The sequence below is a fragment of the Lynx canadensis genome, chromosome E2 (genome assembly GCF_007474595.2).
Source record: "Lynx canadensis isolate LIC74 chromosome E2, mLynCan4.pri.v2, whole genome shotgun sequence".
Taxonomy (NCBI): Eukaryota; Metazoa; Chordata; class Mammalia; order Carnivora; family Felidae; genus Lynx; species Lynx canadensis.
Genome location: NC_044317.1, coordinates 53709657 through 53726286, shown reverse-complemented (window position 1 = coordinate 53726286; position 16630 = coordinate 53709657). Strand labels below are relative to the sequence as shown.

Below are 16630 nucleotides of genomic sequence, written 5' to 3'. Positions count from 1 at the left end.
GCTAGGGGCCCCTGGGTGGCTCAGTCGGTTAAGCATCTGACTTCAGCTCTGGTCATGATCTCACAGCTCATGAGTTTGAGCCCCACACCGGGCTCTCTTGTCGTCAGCATAGAGCCCACTTAGGAGTCTCTGTCCCCCCACCCCACCCCTCCCCTGCGCACATGCTCGTGTGTGTGCACTCTCTCTCAAAAACAAACATTTTTTTAATGCAGTTAGAAAAAAAAATCTTTCAATAGAAGAGAAACAAAATATACTAAGAATTGTTCTAAAATCTTTCTTAAAATTGACTCTTCTTTTGCTTCCTGACTTCTTTTCCGTGCGTGTCTTAACCTGATTTGTTTTCCCTATGGGAAAACTGCTGTTTTTCCTGCCACGTGAGCTCCTTTGGATGTAGTTATGGGTGTCGGAGTAAAGGAGAATGTAACTGCTAATTAGCTGGCTAGTGCTCCCTTCGGGTAAAACTAGTATTTTCAGGGGAAGGAAGGGAGGAGAGAGGAGGTTGGGAATATCGAATCCAAGAAGCATTTAGGTGCCAGCTGGAGGCAGCCCACAGGAGCAGGCAGCTGAGGCAGGATGTCGTTGCCTCGGCCAGGGTGGTTCCCCTCTGAGAGCCTGTTTCTTCCTCTCTCCAGCGAGGATAATAAGCCTGCTTAAGAGGAGTCCTAAGATCTAGTAAGTGAAAAATGAACAGCGCGTCCGGCACATGACATTTTGTGTGCGAAGGGGTAGAGAGCTCACTGCGTTTGCTTAAATGAATCAGAAGTCTGACAAGGGCCACAGGAGACCTAGCCGCGTTTCTTCAGGGAGGAGAGCTGGTGGCTGTGGGGACAGGGGAAGACGGAGACCAGGGTATTATTTCCCTTTCGAATGTAGAACCACATGAACAGACTGCTTGCGAAAAGAATTTTAAAAATTTCTAAAACAGCCACCACGTCAGTGGGTAGAGAAATGGAACACGTGTGACAAAGCTTCCGTAGCAGTTAGCATGCAGGGACATTTAGGGATCTGGTCAGGGCACTCCGCCTGGGAGAAGGAAGAGACAGGCAGCAGTGAGGCTTTCCACCGCTCCTCCCCCTGAAGAGCAAACAGAGGGACAGACACGCCTTCTGCTTGTCATCTCCTCACAGGTGTCTAATATTTAACACAAGTTCGATACACCTGGGGGTGGAAGGGCCTCGAGTGTGCTGGTCCTCAGGGAGGGGCGGGCTGGAGGAAGTTAGGACCAGAATCCCAAGCGGCCTAAGGTGAGAGGTGGGTGTCTATCCTGCCCTCTCTGTCGGGGACACCATGTACTGCCGAGAGAAAGGCCTCTAGGCAGTGGCGAGTACTGAGGTTTCCCTGCTGCCCATTTCGCTTAGGAAAGCATCCCTGCCCCTCCCAGAGGCTCCGTTTCCTGGTTTCCTGCAACCGGGGTTGGCCGTGCCCACCGGGCAGGGCGGTCGTGTAAGAGCCCACGAGTGACCCTGACCGCCACCCTCCTTCCCAGCCCCCCGCGGGGTGGGTGGGGGTCCTTCAAAACAAGATCCTGTGGCACAGAGCCCTCCTGTGGCTTCATACTGCACCCCAGTCTGGCCGCACACCCCCTCACTGCTGCCTCTTCAGCCTGGAACAGTGGAGACTCTGTCTTGGTTACGGTCTGGTCAGCGAGCTGCTCTGTGCTTATCAGTTGATTTCCATTCCCGTAGGGTAGGCTCTGTGAACTCACCTGTTCCCTCTGGGTTAGAGGGGTTTTCTTTGACTCCGAGAGAGAGGGGAACCGATTTAAGAGAAGTTTAAGAAGCAGAGTTGGTGGACTTGGGGTGAGTGGCCAACGAACGCATGTTGGAGAGACAGCCCAGGGGAGACGGTTGTGGGGGCGGGGGCAGCAGAGTGGACGGGGAGTTCCTGCACTGACGCACTTGGCAAAGGCTCCAGCCGGCGTTTGAGCCTCAGTGGGGACCAGATTTCCCTGGCTGCGCCGATGAGGGCCAAAGGCGAAGGTCCCTTCAGTCTCTCATTTTCCCCCTTTTCTCTCCTGCTCCCCTTGATTCTTCTCTGGTTTCTGTGCCTGTGATCACACTTCCTGCAAGTTCTTAAATTGCTAATTGTCTTCCTTTTCTTTTTCTTTCTTTCCTTCATTTTATTTTAAATCTCTCCACCCAGGAGATCCAGAGTCTCCCCATTAAATTGCTGATTTCTTGGGGGGAAAGGGTGGCTCCCACCCAGATGGCTCATCCTTGCTTCCTGGGCGCCACCTGGCCTTGGCGTTGTTGGCAGCGCCACCAGGTGGCTGTGGGCCGAAATGTCAGGAGCATCTGTTCCAGTTGCTCCCAGAATAATGAGAGAGTAGCTTTTCCTGGGCCCCAAGGGTGTACCGTGTGGTACGTGCCTGACGTGGGTCAGACAGTTTCATCTTCACAGAGACCACATGATTCATGAGCTGTAACCCCCATTTTTCACATGAGGAAACAGGCATGGCGGTGAGTTTAGAATCTAAGATCCCAGGGTTAGGAGTGGAGAAGCAGGGGCTCTGGCAGGTGGGCTGCAGAGCCTGGCCAGGTGACTCGTGGAAAAGGACGAGCAAAGGCCCCTGTCCTCAGAGTGCACAGAAGTCCACGGTCTGGACATTTTTTTTTTTTTAAGTTTGTTTATTTTAGAGAGACAGCGCGAGCAGGGGAGGGGCAGAGAGAGAGGGAGACACAGAATCCAAAGCCGGCTCCCGGCTCTGAGCTGTCAGCACGGAGCCCAGTCACTCGAACTCGCGAACCGCGCGATCATGACCTGAGCCGAAGTCGGACACTCAACCGACTGAGCCACCCGGGTGCCCCCACAGTCTGGACCTCTAATGACCCCTACTGACCTACTGCTTGCCGTCCCTCTCCTGGCCCATCAGTGGACTAGAAAACCCTGGACTCACAATCCCAAGCCCCACCGAGGAGCCCTGGGAAATAGAGCCGTTTGGCTTGACTTATTGCTGCCCCGAATGAAATGGAGTAGAACCGGTGTAAAGGAGGGGACAGCCTCTGTCTCTACCCCAGTGGGGTGAGCCTGGTGTGGAAGGGTCGGTCACTTAAGCTTCTGAGGTGAGAAGACGAAGGCCAGCTTTAGGATCAGAAAAGGAAGCAGCCTCGTGGCTTTGTCTCTGCTAGATGGACTAGAGGCAGTCTGCCTCTGTGACCTGGCCCCCAGCCCCCCCCCCACTGCCTGCCGCTCCCGCCACAGCTATAGAGAAGCTGCCTGCATGTGTGTCAGTCCTGCGGTGACATGTCTGCCCAGAGAACCTCACTCATCCTTCAAGACTTAACTCTGACCTCTCCTCCTCCCATGTTCCAGACAGAACAGCAGGACTTAGCTCCAGAAAGGTCTGGATTCCCATCCTGGGACTGGTGTTTGCTGCTGTGTGACCTCGAAGAAGTCACATCACCTTTCTGATCCTGTTTCCCATCCAGAAAGGATTCATTGGGCTGCTATCTAGTATTTCTGGCCCAGTGCCATGACATAGGTGGCACTCTGTAAGTGGTAGTTCTGAGTTACCAGGTAGTCAGTCAGTCACTTACGGAGCGCCTGCTGCATGCCGGCCACCGCTCCAGGTGCTGGGGATAACCACAGTGAACAAAAGCGAGAAATCCTGTGGGCGGACACCATCTCCATTATGAGCCCTCCTTGGTGCTCCCGGGCCACCTTTCCCTCCCTCTGTCACAGGTGGCTTGTTGCTGGGTTTCATACACATCCGCACCGCTGATGAGGTCGCCCCAGCAGCAGAGGACATCCTGATTCTCAGAATCGCAGCTGCACGTTCTTTTCCCACCGGCTCCCCAGCTGCCGGGGCCCAGCGACTGCAGCAGCCTCCCGCCTTGGTCCTGATGCACAGAGGCAGACCTGCCCCGGCCCTGTCTCCTCTCGCTCTAGCCCTTTTCTCGACCCCAACTCTAGGATGTGTTTCCCAGCTGTGTATCTAGGCTTAGGCCATCCTGTTCCCTCTCCCCTATTCCTCTGTCCACTTCCTATTGCTGTCGTAACAAACGATCATAAACTTAGTGGCTTAAAACAACACAAGTTTATCCTCTTACAGTTCTAGAAGTCAGAAATCTGAAATGGGTCCACAGGATCTCATTCCTTCTGGAAACTCAGAGAGAATCCATCTTTTCTGTCTTCTAGAGACCCCCTACATTCCTTGGTTTGTGGTCCAAGCCCTGTCTTCAGAGCCAGCAACACAGCATCTCTCGGAATTTTCTTCCCATGCTCACACCTCCTGACTCTTCTGCCACCTCCCATTCCACCTTAGGACCCTTGTGATTACATTCAGGGCCCATGCTGCCATCCAGGGTGATCTGTCTCCCCATCTCGAAATCCTTAATTTAATCACACGTGCAAGGTCCTTTTTTGCCATGTGAGGTCTCCTATTCACAGGTTCTGGGGCTAGGGGGGTGGACACATATGAAGGCCATTATTCTATCACCTAGACACTCCCCACCTCCCCCCATTGCCTTCTCAATCCTTCCATTCCTTTCAGTCCAAGGCTGAGGTTTCCCCCTCCATATTCATTCCCAAACACCCCTGTTTCAGATAGAGGAAAGGGGCTGGGACAGGGAGGGAGAGAGTCCCAGGTGCAGGGACAGTGGCCCCTGCACCTTAACCACACTGGCTGCCTGTCGTCATGTCCCACCCAGGACTTTGTTGTGGCTCTTCCCTCGGTGTGACTCAGTCAACCCCTTTGCCCCGTGCCGCCACCATGTTCCCCTTTCCCTGCCCCACTTTTGCTTCCTCCATAGTGTTTAGCCTATTCTAGCATGCTGTATAATTCCTTTGTGAAGTTCGTTGTTCTCCTGTCTCCTTGGCTGGAATACAAGCCTCGTGAGAGCAAGGAGCCTCTGTCTCAGTCACAGCCATAATCCCAGGGCCTCGAACGGTGTCTGGACATAGCAGGTGCTCACAAATAGTTGTTGTATGAGTGAATGTTGCACTGCAGAGAGTCTGGTTTGTCTCCGTTGTCATCCCTGTACATAGAATAGGGCTGAGTAAGTAATAGAGTAAATAAATTAGATAATCTGAGTTGGGATTTGGAGTGGCAAAGGAACTGCACAGGTCAGGTTAGTGGACCTGAGTGAAGTTGGAGGTGGTGGCAGAGAACGGTGGTCTTCAAAGCCGGGGCGGGGGCTGGGGGTGGTCAGAATCTCGGACTCTCCTGGGCTGTGAAGGCGGACGGATGTGGTGTGAAAAACAAGGACAGATGCAGGGCAGGCCGCTCTGTCACCGACTTCCTCAGTGACTTCGAGGCAGCCCCTCCTCACTCCGGGCCCACTTGGGCGTCACCTCTGTGGCCATCTAGCCCTCAGCACCTGGCCCAAGCACCGTCCGCTTCTCTTGTAGGGAAGTTTGCCCGTTTGGTGAAAGTGGAAAAGTCTTGAAATAGTGTATGTTTTTCAGACACGTTTGTGAGAAACTCCCAAGGTCCTGGTCTTGGTTGACGGCATCGTTAACTGAGACAGCCCCGCACAGCCATCACTCCATTTCTTTCTACGTTTATTTTTTTTTTTATTTTTGGGACAGAGAGAGACAGAGCATGAACGGGGGAGGGGCAGAGAGAGAGGGAGACACAGAATCGGAAACAGGCTCCAGGCTCCGAGCCATCAGCCCAGAGCCCGACGCGGAGCTCGAACTCACGGACCGCGAGATCGTGACCTGGCTGAAGTCGGACGCTTAACCGACTGCGCCACCCAGGCGCCCCACTCCATTTCTTTACATTTCCCAAACCGCGGTTCTCTCTCCTCTGTCCTCAGAATCCTGGCTCTGGCTTCTGGCCTAGACCATCACCCCGGCCTCCTCCAGTCCGTTCCCCACACGTACATCTGCCATGTTAGTCTCCCTACCCGTGAAGTGCCTCCCTGGCTGCCTCGAAACCAAGTTTGAGGCATCAGCATGTCATTTCTTGACCAACAGCTCCCGTCACGTGGTGCTATACACACACTGTGCACCGTGGTCCCCGAGACCACCCTTGTGTTCACTGATTAGTTAGAAGGACTCCTAAAACTCGGCAAACCTGTTAGATTTTGCCCCTGTCACGGCAAAAGAGAGATGAGAGTCAACAAAGGTGAAAGATGCACAGGGCAGAGTCTGGGAGAGACCAGGTGTGAGCTCCCGCTCGTCTCCCAGTGGAGCTGACCCGACAGCACCGCACTTGGTTCTCCAGGCACCGTTGTGTGACCACACACGTGGAGCGTTGCCCTCCAGGGATGCTCCCCTGAGCCCTGGTGCCAGGATCTTCACACAGGCACGGAGCATCTGTGTGACTGATCGTCGTCACTTGGTCTCTGGCCCCTGCCGAGGGCAGGCTGGCAGGATGCTCTGGGGGCTTGGAGGTTATCTCCCAGGAACCAGACACGGGCCAGTCTTTTCTTTGGATAATACGGGCCTGCCGAGTCCACCCTTCACTGTGTGCACAGACACGCCTGCGGTTTCAGCCTCTCTCTGCCCGCGACCAGGCCCTTCTCCCCTCCCGCCTGGCCGATCCTGGCTGATCTCACATCTCCCCTCCACACTCAGTTCCAGGAGAGTGCTCCCCAGAGCCCAGGCCAGCGTGAGGACCTGTCCTTGCTCGTACAACACGTGACCCGGTCCTGTCCCTGCCTGGTGCCCTGGTACTGAAGGTCACGTTTGGCCACCTCAAGGACGAGGGCCATGGCTTAAGTAACCTCTCTGGGCCTCACTCTCCTGGCTTAGGAAAGGGACCTGCTTTCAGGAGTAAATGAGCAATAATACATCTAAAGTGCAAAGCGTGGGGCCGAGTCGGTGTGTGTTTGCCACTGCGAGTAGCTCCTGGCTCCTGTAGAATCAGAAACACGTGAGGCATTTAATAAATGGTGAACCATGAAGCCACAAAAGCCCCCCACGGAAAATTGTTTTTCTTTTAGTTTTTTAACAGCTACAGAGACCTTTTTATAAATGCTCTTGTGGAAAAATTTAGCTGCAGCTTATTCATAGAAGTTCTGTGGGGCTGAGGTCTTGAGAACTGAGACGTGTAGGTGGTAGCTGTTCGGAGGCTGTTGGCCGCCAGTAACCCGAACGGACCTGGCTTGATGCGGCACTTGAGTGGGGAGCTGGGCTCTCATGAAGAAGGGGTCCAGTGCAGGGCGCCGGCGGCCCTGGGGGCTCAGGCGTTGCTGTGGCGGGAGAGAAGGGACCTTTCCCGGAACCCCCGGAAGAGCTTTATAAAAATGCCACGGCCGGGGCGCCGCCCCCAAGAACCTGCCCCCAGAAGTGCTGATGGGCAGCCAGCCAAGGTCCCCAGGCTTAGACCAGGCAGCCCCGAGGTCCTCTCCTTAGAGGCGCGTGTCTATGCGGAACAGGAGAACGGAATGGCAGGCTCTGCCAGGAAGGCGAGAACGGAATGGCAGGCTCTGCCAGGAAGGCAGAGGGTGCAGTGGACGTTGGAGAGGGGCAGCCGCCACAGGTTTCCTCAGACCCGGGCCACAAGAGGATCCCTGGAGACCCTTGCAGAAGTAAAACTGGTCCTGAAGAGGGAGAGGGGAAAGGAATCGGGACTTGGGGATGCCTTCCCTGGGCCAGGCTTCTCAGTTGTGACCTTGTTCTTCACAGTGGGAGGGGATTGTCCTCCTTACAGAGGGAGGCACTGAGGCTTGGAGAGGCTCAGGAATAACTTGCCCCAGTCCCCACGGCTAGCAGTGGAAGCAGAGTTCGAACACAGGTCTTGAAGTCTGAAGAACCAACCTCGTGCCTCAGGACAGGGAGCTGTCTTGCCTCCGAACTACCTTTGCTGTCTTGGATGAAAGGGAAGTAAGAAACGCGGGTATTGGATGGAGGCTGGGGTGCAGAACAGCGTCCGTGCCCCAAAGCAGGGCTGCCTGCCCTGTGACCAGGTGCACCTGTTTGACAGGGTAGAACTAAAGAGGGGTTTACAGCCCAAGGCCAGGGTTCAGGGCCCACTGTGGGATAAGAATGGACAAGTTACTTCCATCTGAGCCTCTCTTTTCCCATCTGTGCCGGGGCACAGTCATCCCGACCTCTCTGTAGGATCGGTGTGAAATTAGCTGGGGGTCTGGCTAGGGAGAGTGTACGTAGCACGGTGCCGGGCACACCTGGCTGCCTGGAAATCCCCCCGGGGTCTACTCGCGTTAAACTTGAGGTCGGCCTCAACCCCCGCGTTTCTTTCAGAAGAACTTCTTTACAGCTGGGTGTTTGCGGCCCCTCCTGGGCTCCTTTCCTTCTTTCCTCACCAGCATCCAGAGGCTGTCCCCAAAATAAAACTTTCAAGCGTGTGCCTGCGCATGGCAGCAGTGATAACAAGCACCCTAACTCGCATCCCACGGATGCTGGCCTCGCTTCAGCCCAGTAGCTGCCGCCCCACTTTCCTGATAAGGGAACTGAGTCTCAGAGGGGTTTCCTGTCCCTCGTTTGAAACCGGAGCCCTAGGGAGCCACTAGGTCCTACCTCAGGTCTGTCAGATATTTTATGCTTTCCAACCGTGTTCTTTCCCCATGGCTGCTCTCACAAATTTACAGCAGCTTCTTGGCTTAAAATGACAGATTTATTTTCTTACAGTTCAGGAGGTCAAAGTCCGAATTCAGTCTCAAAAGGGCTAAAAGCAGGGTGTCGGCAGGGCACCTGCTGTCACCTTTTTCTAGCTTCTAGAGGTCTGTGTGTTCCCATGCTTGGGGCACTTCCTCTGCATCTCAAAACCATGAATTTAATCACACCTGGAAATTCCTTTTGCCGCACACAGCAGCATATTCCCAGGTTCCAGGGATTCGGGTGTGGGCATCTTCAGGGGGACCACATGGTTAATAGCACTTCCCATACTGACTCCACTGGAAACTATTTAGGGCTCCCACCACCTTCAGGGTCAGCTCCACCTCCCCACCTCGGTCTGGCCCCACCCCAACCCCAGTCACCTTTGAGGCAGGGCCAGCCTAGGGGAGGCTTGTTTAATTCAGTAACTCCATCTATCCTACTTGAGTTGTGATTTTAAAACCTGGCTGCATAAGTTCACTGGTTCCTCAGACTGAATCCACACCCTATAATTTGAGCCTCTTTGAAACACCAGGCTTATAGATTATGTCCCTCCATTGTATGGACAGAACAAACATCAAAGTAGAAAGGAGATGGTGTAGTCCCACCACCCAAAGATGGGCCCTGTCCACATCGGTGCGTCTCCTTCCTGTGCTCCTTTTTTTTTTTTTTCTTTTTTTTTTAAATTTTTATTAAAAAAAATTTTTTTAATGTTTATTTATTTCAAGAGAGAGAAAGAGACACAGAATCTGAACCAGGCTCCAGGCTCTGAGCCATCAGCACAGAGCCCAACGCAGGGCTCGAATTCATGAGCCATGAGATCATGACCTGAGCCGAAGTCAGGCCCTCAACTGAGCCACCCAGGCACCCCTCAAATTTTTATTTAAATTCTAGTTTGGTTAACATACATACAGTGTAACATTGGTTTCAGGAGTAGAATTTAGTGACTCAACACTTACCTGTAACCCCCAGTGCTGATCCTAACAAGTTCCCTCCTTAATGCCCATCAGCCGTTTAGCCCTTCCCGCCCTCCTTGAAAGTTCTGTTTTCCACAGCTGAGATCACACTGCACTAGTGATGTGCATCCTGCCCAGGTCCCTTTGTTGTCACTTCTTACATTTCTTGTGTGTCCTGAGAGTCTGTCAGTAGGTGTAACGCAGCTCTTCCCTTACACCGAAAACTTAATCCCCTCGCTTGGTGTGAGAAAGTGCCCTGTTTTCCGGGACCCATGCTGGACCAGTAGAAGTCAGCAAACAGGCCCGTGGCCTGGGGTCAGCTCCTGGCCCCACCCCTTGCTGGCTGGGAGATCCTGGGCAAGTCACCGCAGCCCTCTGAGCCCCTCTGTCCTCACCCCACTGTCTCGAGGACAGAATCCCTGTCTCCAGGTATTAGTGAGAGTGAGCGTCTGTGAGCAGCCCCTGCGTCAGCTAACAGGTGACTCTGCTTGGGTCTTTTTCAGTCAGAAATCGTAGAAATCTAGTCGGCTTAGACTGAACAGGGTTGTGCTGGCTCACGGAGCTTCTAAGGAAGATGGGGTGGGGCCTCTGAGTACGTGTAGATAGATCCTCTGGGCCACATGATCACTTTCTCCCTCTCCCCACTGTCACTGTCTCTGGTGGCAGCTGGGCTGCAGATGGCCGAAAAGGAGGGGGGTGCCCCACATGTGCATCCTCTGTGCCCTACACCTGCAGGTGAAGGCCACCTCCTCTTGAGTGCCTGGAGAGCAGTCCCAGGGGAGGTCTGAGTTAGCTGACTGGGGTCTCCTGTCCACCCCTGAGTTAGAAGGAGGGCAGAGGGATGCGCCAACACGCCCTCCATCCTCCTAACAGGTCAGGGGTGTGCACAGATGAGACCTTCGCCACCTTAGGCCCTGCCGTGCAGCTCAGCTTTCTGGGGCCTTTCTGTGAGTCCAGAAGGGCAGTCAGCGTGGCACTCGGCCAGATCAGCCCACCGCCCACCACCTCCCACCTGTGGTTGGCACGGTATCCTGGGCAGCCGGTCCTCCAGGTGTTACTTTGTGTGCCCTCCTCGGGGCTGAGGTCAGCTCAGGTGCCTGCTCTTTGGCCTTCTCTTCCACGGCAGCAGATACTCCTGCTTGTGCTGAACCTGGCTGCGCACCGCCCAAGCACATCTAGCCCCGAGCACCTGACCCCCAGGGCACCGGCTTATGCTTCCGAATCTTTCTTTGCTAGTTTAACAGGGCCTGTCTGGGCTGTAGCAGGGAGCAGGGTGGCGAACACGTATTACAATTATGCAAAGTCTCGCCACCCTCCACACTCTCCATCATGCCATTGAGGTTGCCTTTCCCAAACTGCCATCTGATCATGTGACTTACTGTGCTTTGAAAATCTTCCCAAGGTTGCAGACACCGAGGGATTTGCTCTGGAAGTCAGAGTAGCCGCTGCCGCCGAATCTGGAGCCATGAGCTTTAATTTTGGAGGCACTGGGGCCCCCACAGGCGGGTTCACGTTTGGCACCGCAAAGACGGCAACAACCACGCCTGCTACCGGCTTCTCTTTCTCTACGTCTGGCACTGGCGGGTTTAACTTTGGGACTCCCTCCCAGCCAGCTGCAAGCACCCCTTCTACTGGCCTGTTCTCGCTCACCACCCAAGCTCCAGCGACACAGACCCCAGGGTTCAGTTTTGGAACCACAACTCCTGCTACGGGAGGAACGGGATTCTCCTTAGGGATCAGCGCTCCGAAGCTAAACCTGAGCAATGCAGCCGCCACCCCAGCCACTGCGCACCCTGGCGGCTTTGGGCTCGGCGGCAGCACCCTCACCAACGCCATCTCGAGCACTGTCACCTCCAGCCAGAGCACAGCACCCGCTGGCTTTGTGTTCGGCTCCACCACCACCTCTGCCGCTCCGTCCACCACACCGGGGGGATTCTCGTTCACAGGCGGAAGCACGTCCCAGAGCGGGACCTCCGGTTTCAATATTGGCTCCATGGGGAGTTTGGCCCAGCCCACGGCACTGGGCGGACTGCCCTTCACTCCCGCCACGCCGGCAACCACTGGAGCAGGAGCCACTCAGCCAGCTGCTCCTGCACCCGCCGCGGCCACCACCAGTGCCGGGCCCACGCTGTTCGCCTCGCTAGCGACCGCTCCAGCCTCCTCCACCACCACCGGGCTTTCCCTTTGTACCCCGTCGACCACAGCTGCGGCACCCGGGGCCGGGACGCTGGGCTTCAGCTTAAAGGCCCCCGGGGCGGCTTCTACCTCCTCCACGACAACATCCACTGCCACTGCCACCACTGCCACAGCCACCACCACGGCGGCCACCACCACCGCCGGCTTTGCCTTGAATCTGAAGCCACTGGCACCGGCCGGGATCGCCAGCAACGCACCGGCTGCCGCGACCGTGCCTCCTGGCTCCGGTGCACCCACGGGGGCGTCCGCCAGTCCCGTGATGACCTACGCCCAGCTGGAGAGTCTGATCAACAAGTGGAGCCTGGAGCTGGAGGACCAGGAGCGGCACTTTTTGCAGCAGGCCACACAGGTCAACGCCTGGGACCGCACGCTGATCGAGAATGGGGAGAAGATCACTACCCTCCACCGCGAGGTGGAGAAAGTGAAGCTGGACCAGAAGAGGCTGGACCAAGAGCTCGACTTCATCCTGTCTCAGCAGAAGGAGCTGGAAGACCTGCTGAGCCCGCTGGAGGAGTCGGTCAAGGAGCAGAGCGGGACCGTCTACCTGCAGCACGCCGACGAGGAGCGCGAGAAAACCTACAAGCTCGCCGAGAACATCGACGCGCAGCTGAAGCGCATGGCCCAAGACCTCAAGGACATCATCGAGCACCTGAACACGTCTGGAGGTCCCGCCGACACCAGCGACCCCCTGCAGCAGATCTGCAAGATCCTCAACGCGCACATGGACTCGCTGCAGTGGATCGACCAGAACTCGGCCCTGCTGCAGAGGAAGGTGGAGGAGGTGACCAAGGTGTGCGAGGGGCGTCGCAAAGAGCAGGAGCGCAGCTTCCGGATCACGTTCGACTGAGCTGCCGGCCGTCTTCAGGGCCGTGGGTTCCGAGGGTGTTGGGGGCAGTGGGCGCCGCGTAATTATTGTCTGGTTTTTGGTTGCAGTGAATACTTGTTTGCTCCTTTCTTCCAAACGACTGTGCTGTTGAGAACAGTTCTGTGGTCTGGCATTTTGCATTAGTAAAAAGAGAAATATTCCAAGCACTCTGGCCCTGACAGCAGCCTAGTGGGTGTGGTTTCTTTTGTGTATCTTTTGCGTATCCCAGACCCCATCACCTACAACAGCCACCCTCCCCATCCTTCTTGGCTCCAGCCAGGTGCTGGAGAAGTGCTGATTTGCACAAACACCATCCGTCTCCCAGCCAGGGTCCGCTAAGCGGCCACTTGTCCAACACATAGTCGTAGGTGCAGTGAAAAGTCTCCGTCTTCGAGGAGACAGCATCCTCGTATGAGGTGTGTGCGTGTGGAAATTCACCACCAGTGCAAAGAAGGGACTTGTGAATAGAACCGACCGTTGGATGTAGAATTTCAAAGGAGGAAGGACAGGTCAGATGAGGGACTTAAATGAGGTGTTGAGAAAAGGGTCAGACTCGAACCGGGAGGTCTTCACTTTGCCTGGCTGACATGCCTCCTGATTGTCCAGGTCTCCTTATCTTAGGCCTCACCTCCTCCAGGAAGCCCTCTCGGCCACCCCAAAAGCTGGGTCAGATGGCTGTCCTGTGGTCCCTGCACCACACTGAGCTCACACCTTTGATAACACTCGCCACACGATCTTAGGCCAACCGGTTACGTCACTGCCTCACCATAAGAGTGTGAGCCCCTGCGGGCAAGGAGCGTTCCTTATTCCCTTTTGTGACCTCAGCACCATCCCTCACATTTGCGAATGAATGAACAACAGAGATGAAAAAACAGCATAAAATGTTCATCCACAAAATGGCTTGCTGAAATGGCCACGGGTGCCAGAGGCGGCCACAGACTTGGTTCTGAACTTGACCAACGCTAAAGCAAACCTAGTTAGTTACAGTGAGATCCAGTGTCCAGAAGAACAGAAGGCAGCCAGTTGTATCCCAAGTGTCTTTTGTATTTGTCTTTACAGTTCGCTGCACTGTCTGAAATACCTGTGACTGTATGTTGCTTTCCTAAATAAAATTTATTGTGGAACAAAAAAGATGCCATTAACGTGGATAACTTAGAAGGCTGGGTAAAAAGAGCAGGTTCCAGGTAAAAACCGCATGAAGTGGCTGTTTGTCTGGAACTCAGAAACCAGCAGAACTAGACGACGCATTTAGGCCCGCCTCTGTGCCAAAACGCAAGTGGTATGTTCCTCTGGTGCTGACGGCAGAGGAGGGACACACGGGAGAGTGTGTGCAGGTGACGTTCTAGGTTATATCTTAGATACACATCAACGTTCAGTCCTTTGCCATCGTCCGGAAGGCAGTAGCTCCGCAGCAGCGGGTGCCATGGGCAGCGTCCCTCTCCATTACCTGGGGCTAGCTGGAGGGTGCTCGTTGTGCTTCAGAGGTGGAAAGCAGGTAAAGCTGGGATGCGGATTTGTTCGGGTCATTTCCACATGCCCAACATTGTGCCTCTTGTCCCCAGCTCCCGTAGGCAAGAATGACGCCCAGCAGTTGGATCTGATCTCCTGCTGCGGGGTGGAGAGTCTGTCCCTCCGGCCTTTGCCTCGCTGAGCCTGCTTTTTGCTAAGGAATGCCCAAAGCTTATTCCTGGAGACCTGTGGTCCAGTTGCCCAAAGTCATGACCATAAGTCGTTTCACCATCTTTGGCTTCCCAGAACAAGTGTCTTGCAAAAGCCACAGCAGAGGGAGAAGGGAGCCCCCAGACTAAACCACTTGATTCTCTCTAAAAGCTCCCCACCACCTTCCTGGCAAGTTGGCCTTCAGAGCCTCCGCGACCTGTATCTGACCCCTCTCCCTGAAGGGGGAGGTGGGATGGGGCAGCCTCAAGTCCCCCTAGAAAGCAGGAAGTAGTTCGTATTTTATACACATTTATTCATTCAACACCCATTTTTGGAGCACCTGCTAAATAGCTGGCCTGGCATCGGGGTCACAAAAATGGGACAGTGTTTCTGCCCACACACAGGTTGCTGGCAGGGGCCAGACAGTCGTGCTAAGATTTCCCCTGAGCTTGCATTTCAAATGTGTATCATTTGCCTGTTTTGCATATTAAACGCTCATAAAACTTAATTGCTTTCATATAGCTGTATTTTTTAATTTTTTTTTTTAGATTTAAAAAAAATTTTTAATGTTTATTTTTGAGAGAGACAGAGCACAAGGAGGGGAGGGGCAGAGAGAGGGGGACACAGAATCTGAAGCAGCTCCAGGCTCCGAGCTGTCAGTCCAGAACCCAATGTGGGGCTCAAACTTACAAACTGTGAGATCAATACCTTAGCTGAAGTCAAGACGCTTAACCGACGGAGCTACGCAGGTGCCCCAGAGCTGTATTTTTTTTTTTTTTTTTTTTAATGAAAACATTGAAGTTCCATCTATTTTCTTCCTGTTCCCCAAGGGATCTTGGGCAACCCACTCAAACACAGTTCAAAATCAGGACGATGGCCATGTGGGAGGGCTGGCTACAGTGCTCTGGTGCCACAGGGAAAGCGGCCCCAACAGGCTTCCTCGGGGAGTCAGGGAGGGGTCCCTGAGATTGCAACAGATTCAGCAGCTGACTGGGTACCACCCTGCAGATGATGACTTCATTGTAATTGCCGTTTCCCTTTCCAGGAAGAAAACAGATGCGCTTCTTTGCCAGTGCAGACAAATGGCCTCTGCTTAAGGTTCCTCTTCATTAATTAGTACGAAGACAGCCAATGTGGTGACTAAATTTGGAATCAGTGGCTTTTAAAGGTGAATCTCTCCATAAGCTATACCTGCGTTTCTTCTCCCCGTACAGGGATAAGAGTGGCAATTAGATTTGTGGCTATGGCTTTCTGTTAAGCTCAAAGAAACCCTTTCAAACGACTGCCTCTCTATGGCCCAGCACCTTCCCCAGGATCATGCCTCTTCCTGTCAGCCACAGCTTGGCGTCAGAAGGATCAGATGTCCCCAAACAGCACCCTTGATCTTCTAGGGGAGGTTGAAACCAAGGACTCCCAAGCAGTGGTGTGCTGGTAAATGTTGAATAGCTGGCTCTCCAGAGAAGGGGAGAGCCCTCATGGGGTACCGGTTGTTGATCCCATGGTGGAAATACTCCCACCGGGGCTGATTTCAAGCTATCGACTTGAGGTCACTGAACATGACGTCACTGAGCATGAATTTGGGAAATTGACATGCACTATCTAGATACAGTGAATTCACCCCAAGAATATACAGAATAGTAAAATGTAATCCGGTGATTGGGAAGAAATGAGTTTGGAGTAAATCTGTGTTTCAGGAGATTGATCAGAAATTTTTTTTTTTTTTTTTTTTTTTTTTTTTTTAAAGAATGGCTTGCAGAACGAAACTGAGAAAAAGACCCTAAAAATGAAACCATCCGCTCTCGTGCACTGGTATGAGCCAGCCCCAGCACACCACTGCTCCCAAGTTTTCGATCAACCTTGAAATTACTTGGGTGCCTAAAAAGCCTGCCCTCAGACTCTCCGGGCAGCAGTGTTCTGCAGAACTTCCGGGAACAAAATCCCTCAGCCTCAGAAGCCAGCCCCCAGCCAGGCTTGACTCGGCCACGCTGCCCCTGTGCCTGCCCTAGAGTCCTCACACGTTGGCACCGATCACTTCAAACGCCAGTGACTCGCCTGGTGCACACACACACTTCACAGGCAGACACCGTCCTGGCCGCACCCATGACCTCCCAAGATTTCCCCGAGGCAGAAACCAGACCTGGTGCGCTGCTGTGCCAGGTTCAGGCCTGGCCTGGGGCTGTGGGGTCCCATTAAGCCCCTTGGTTCCAAAGACACAGACACCAAATCCACCAACCTGAAAGTAATACTCGCTCATTGACAAAGACCCTCAGCATCACTCAGATGCCAAGTGGGCCCTGTCTTGAGTTTTGATTCAAACCGACTGTTAATTTTTTTTTCTTCTTTTTTTTTTTTTTCCAACTGTTAATTTTTTGAGACAATCAGGGAAATGCGGACTTTGGTTTAATGGCATTTTTATTTATTTTTTTAAGTTTATTTTGAGAGACAGAGA

The 16630-nt window shown here is 53.9% G+C and overlaps 1 protein-coding gene across 5 annotated transcripts in view; it reads left to right on the top strand.

Moving 5' to 3' along the window:
- NUP62 (nucleoporin 62) overlaps positions 1-16630 on the top strand; it is a 27828-nt gene extending 11198 nt beyond the window's left edge. For 2 of the 5 annotated variants that reach the window (XM_030299860.1, XM_032591325.1), the window contains exon 2: positions 10864-13653. In XM_030299860.1, coding sequence (XP_030155720.1) covers positions 10927-12504 — 1578 coding nt within the window. In that variant the 5' untranslated portion in view covers positions 10864-10926 and the 3' untranslated portion in view covers positions 12505-13653. Of the gene's footprint in view, positions 1-5724; positions 7342-7373; positions 7488-7543; positions 7774-10863; positions 13654-15226; positions 15350-15925 lie in introns of those variants that run through there. The other 3 variants (XM_030299859.2, XR_004342958.1, XM_030299861.2) reach the window with 3 other exon arrangements.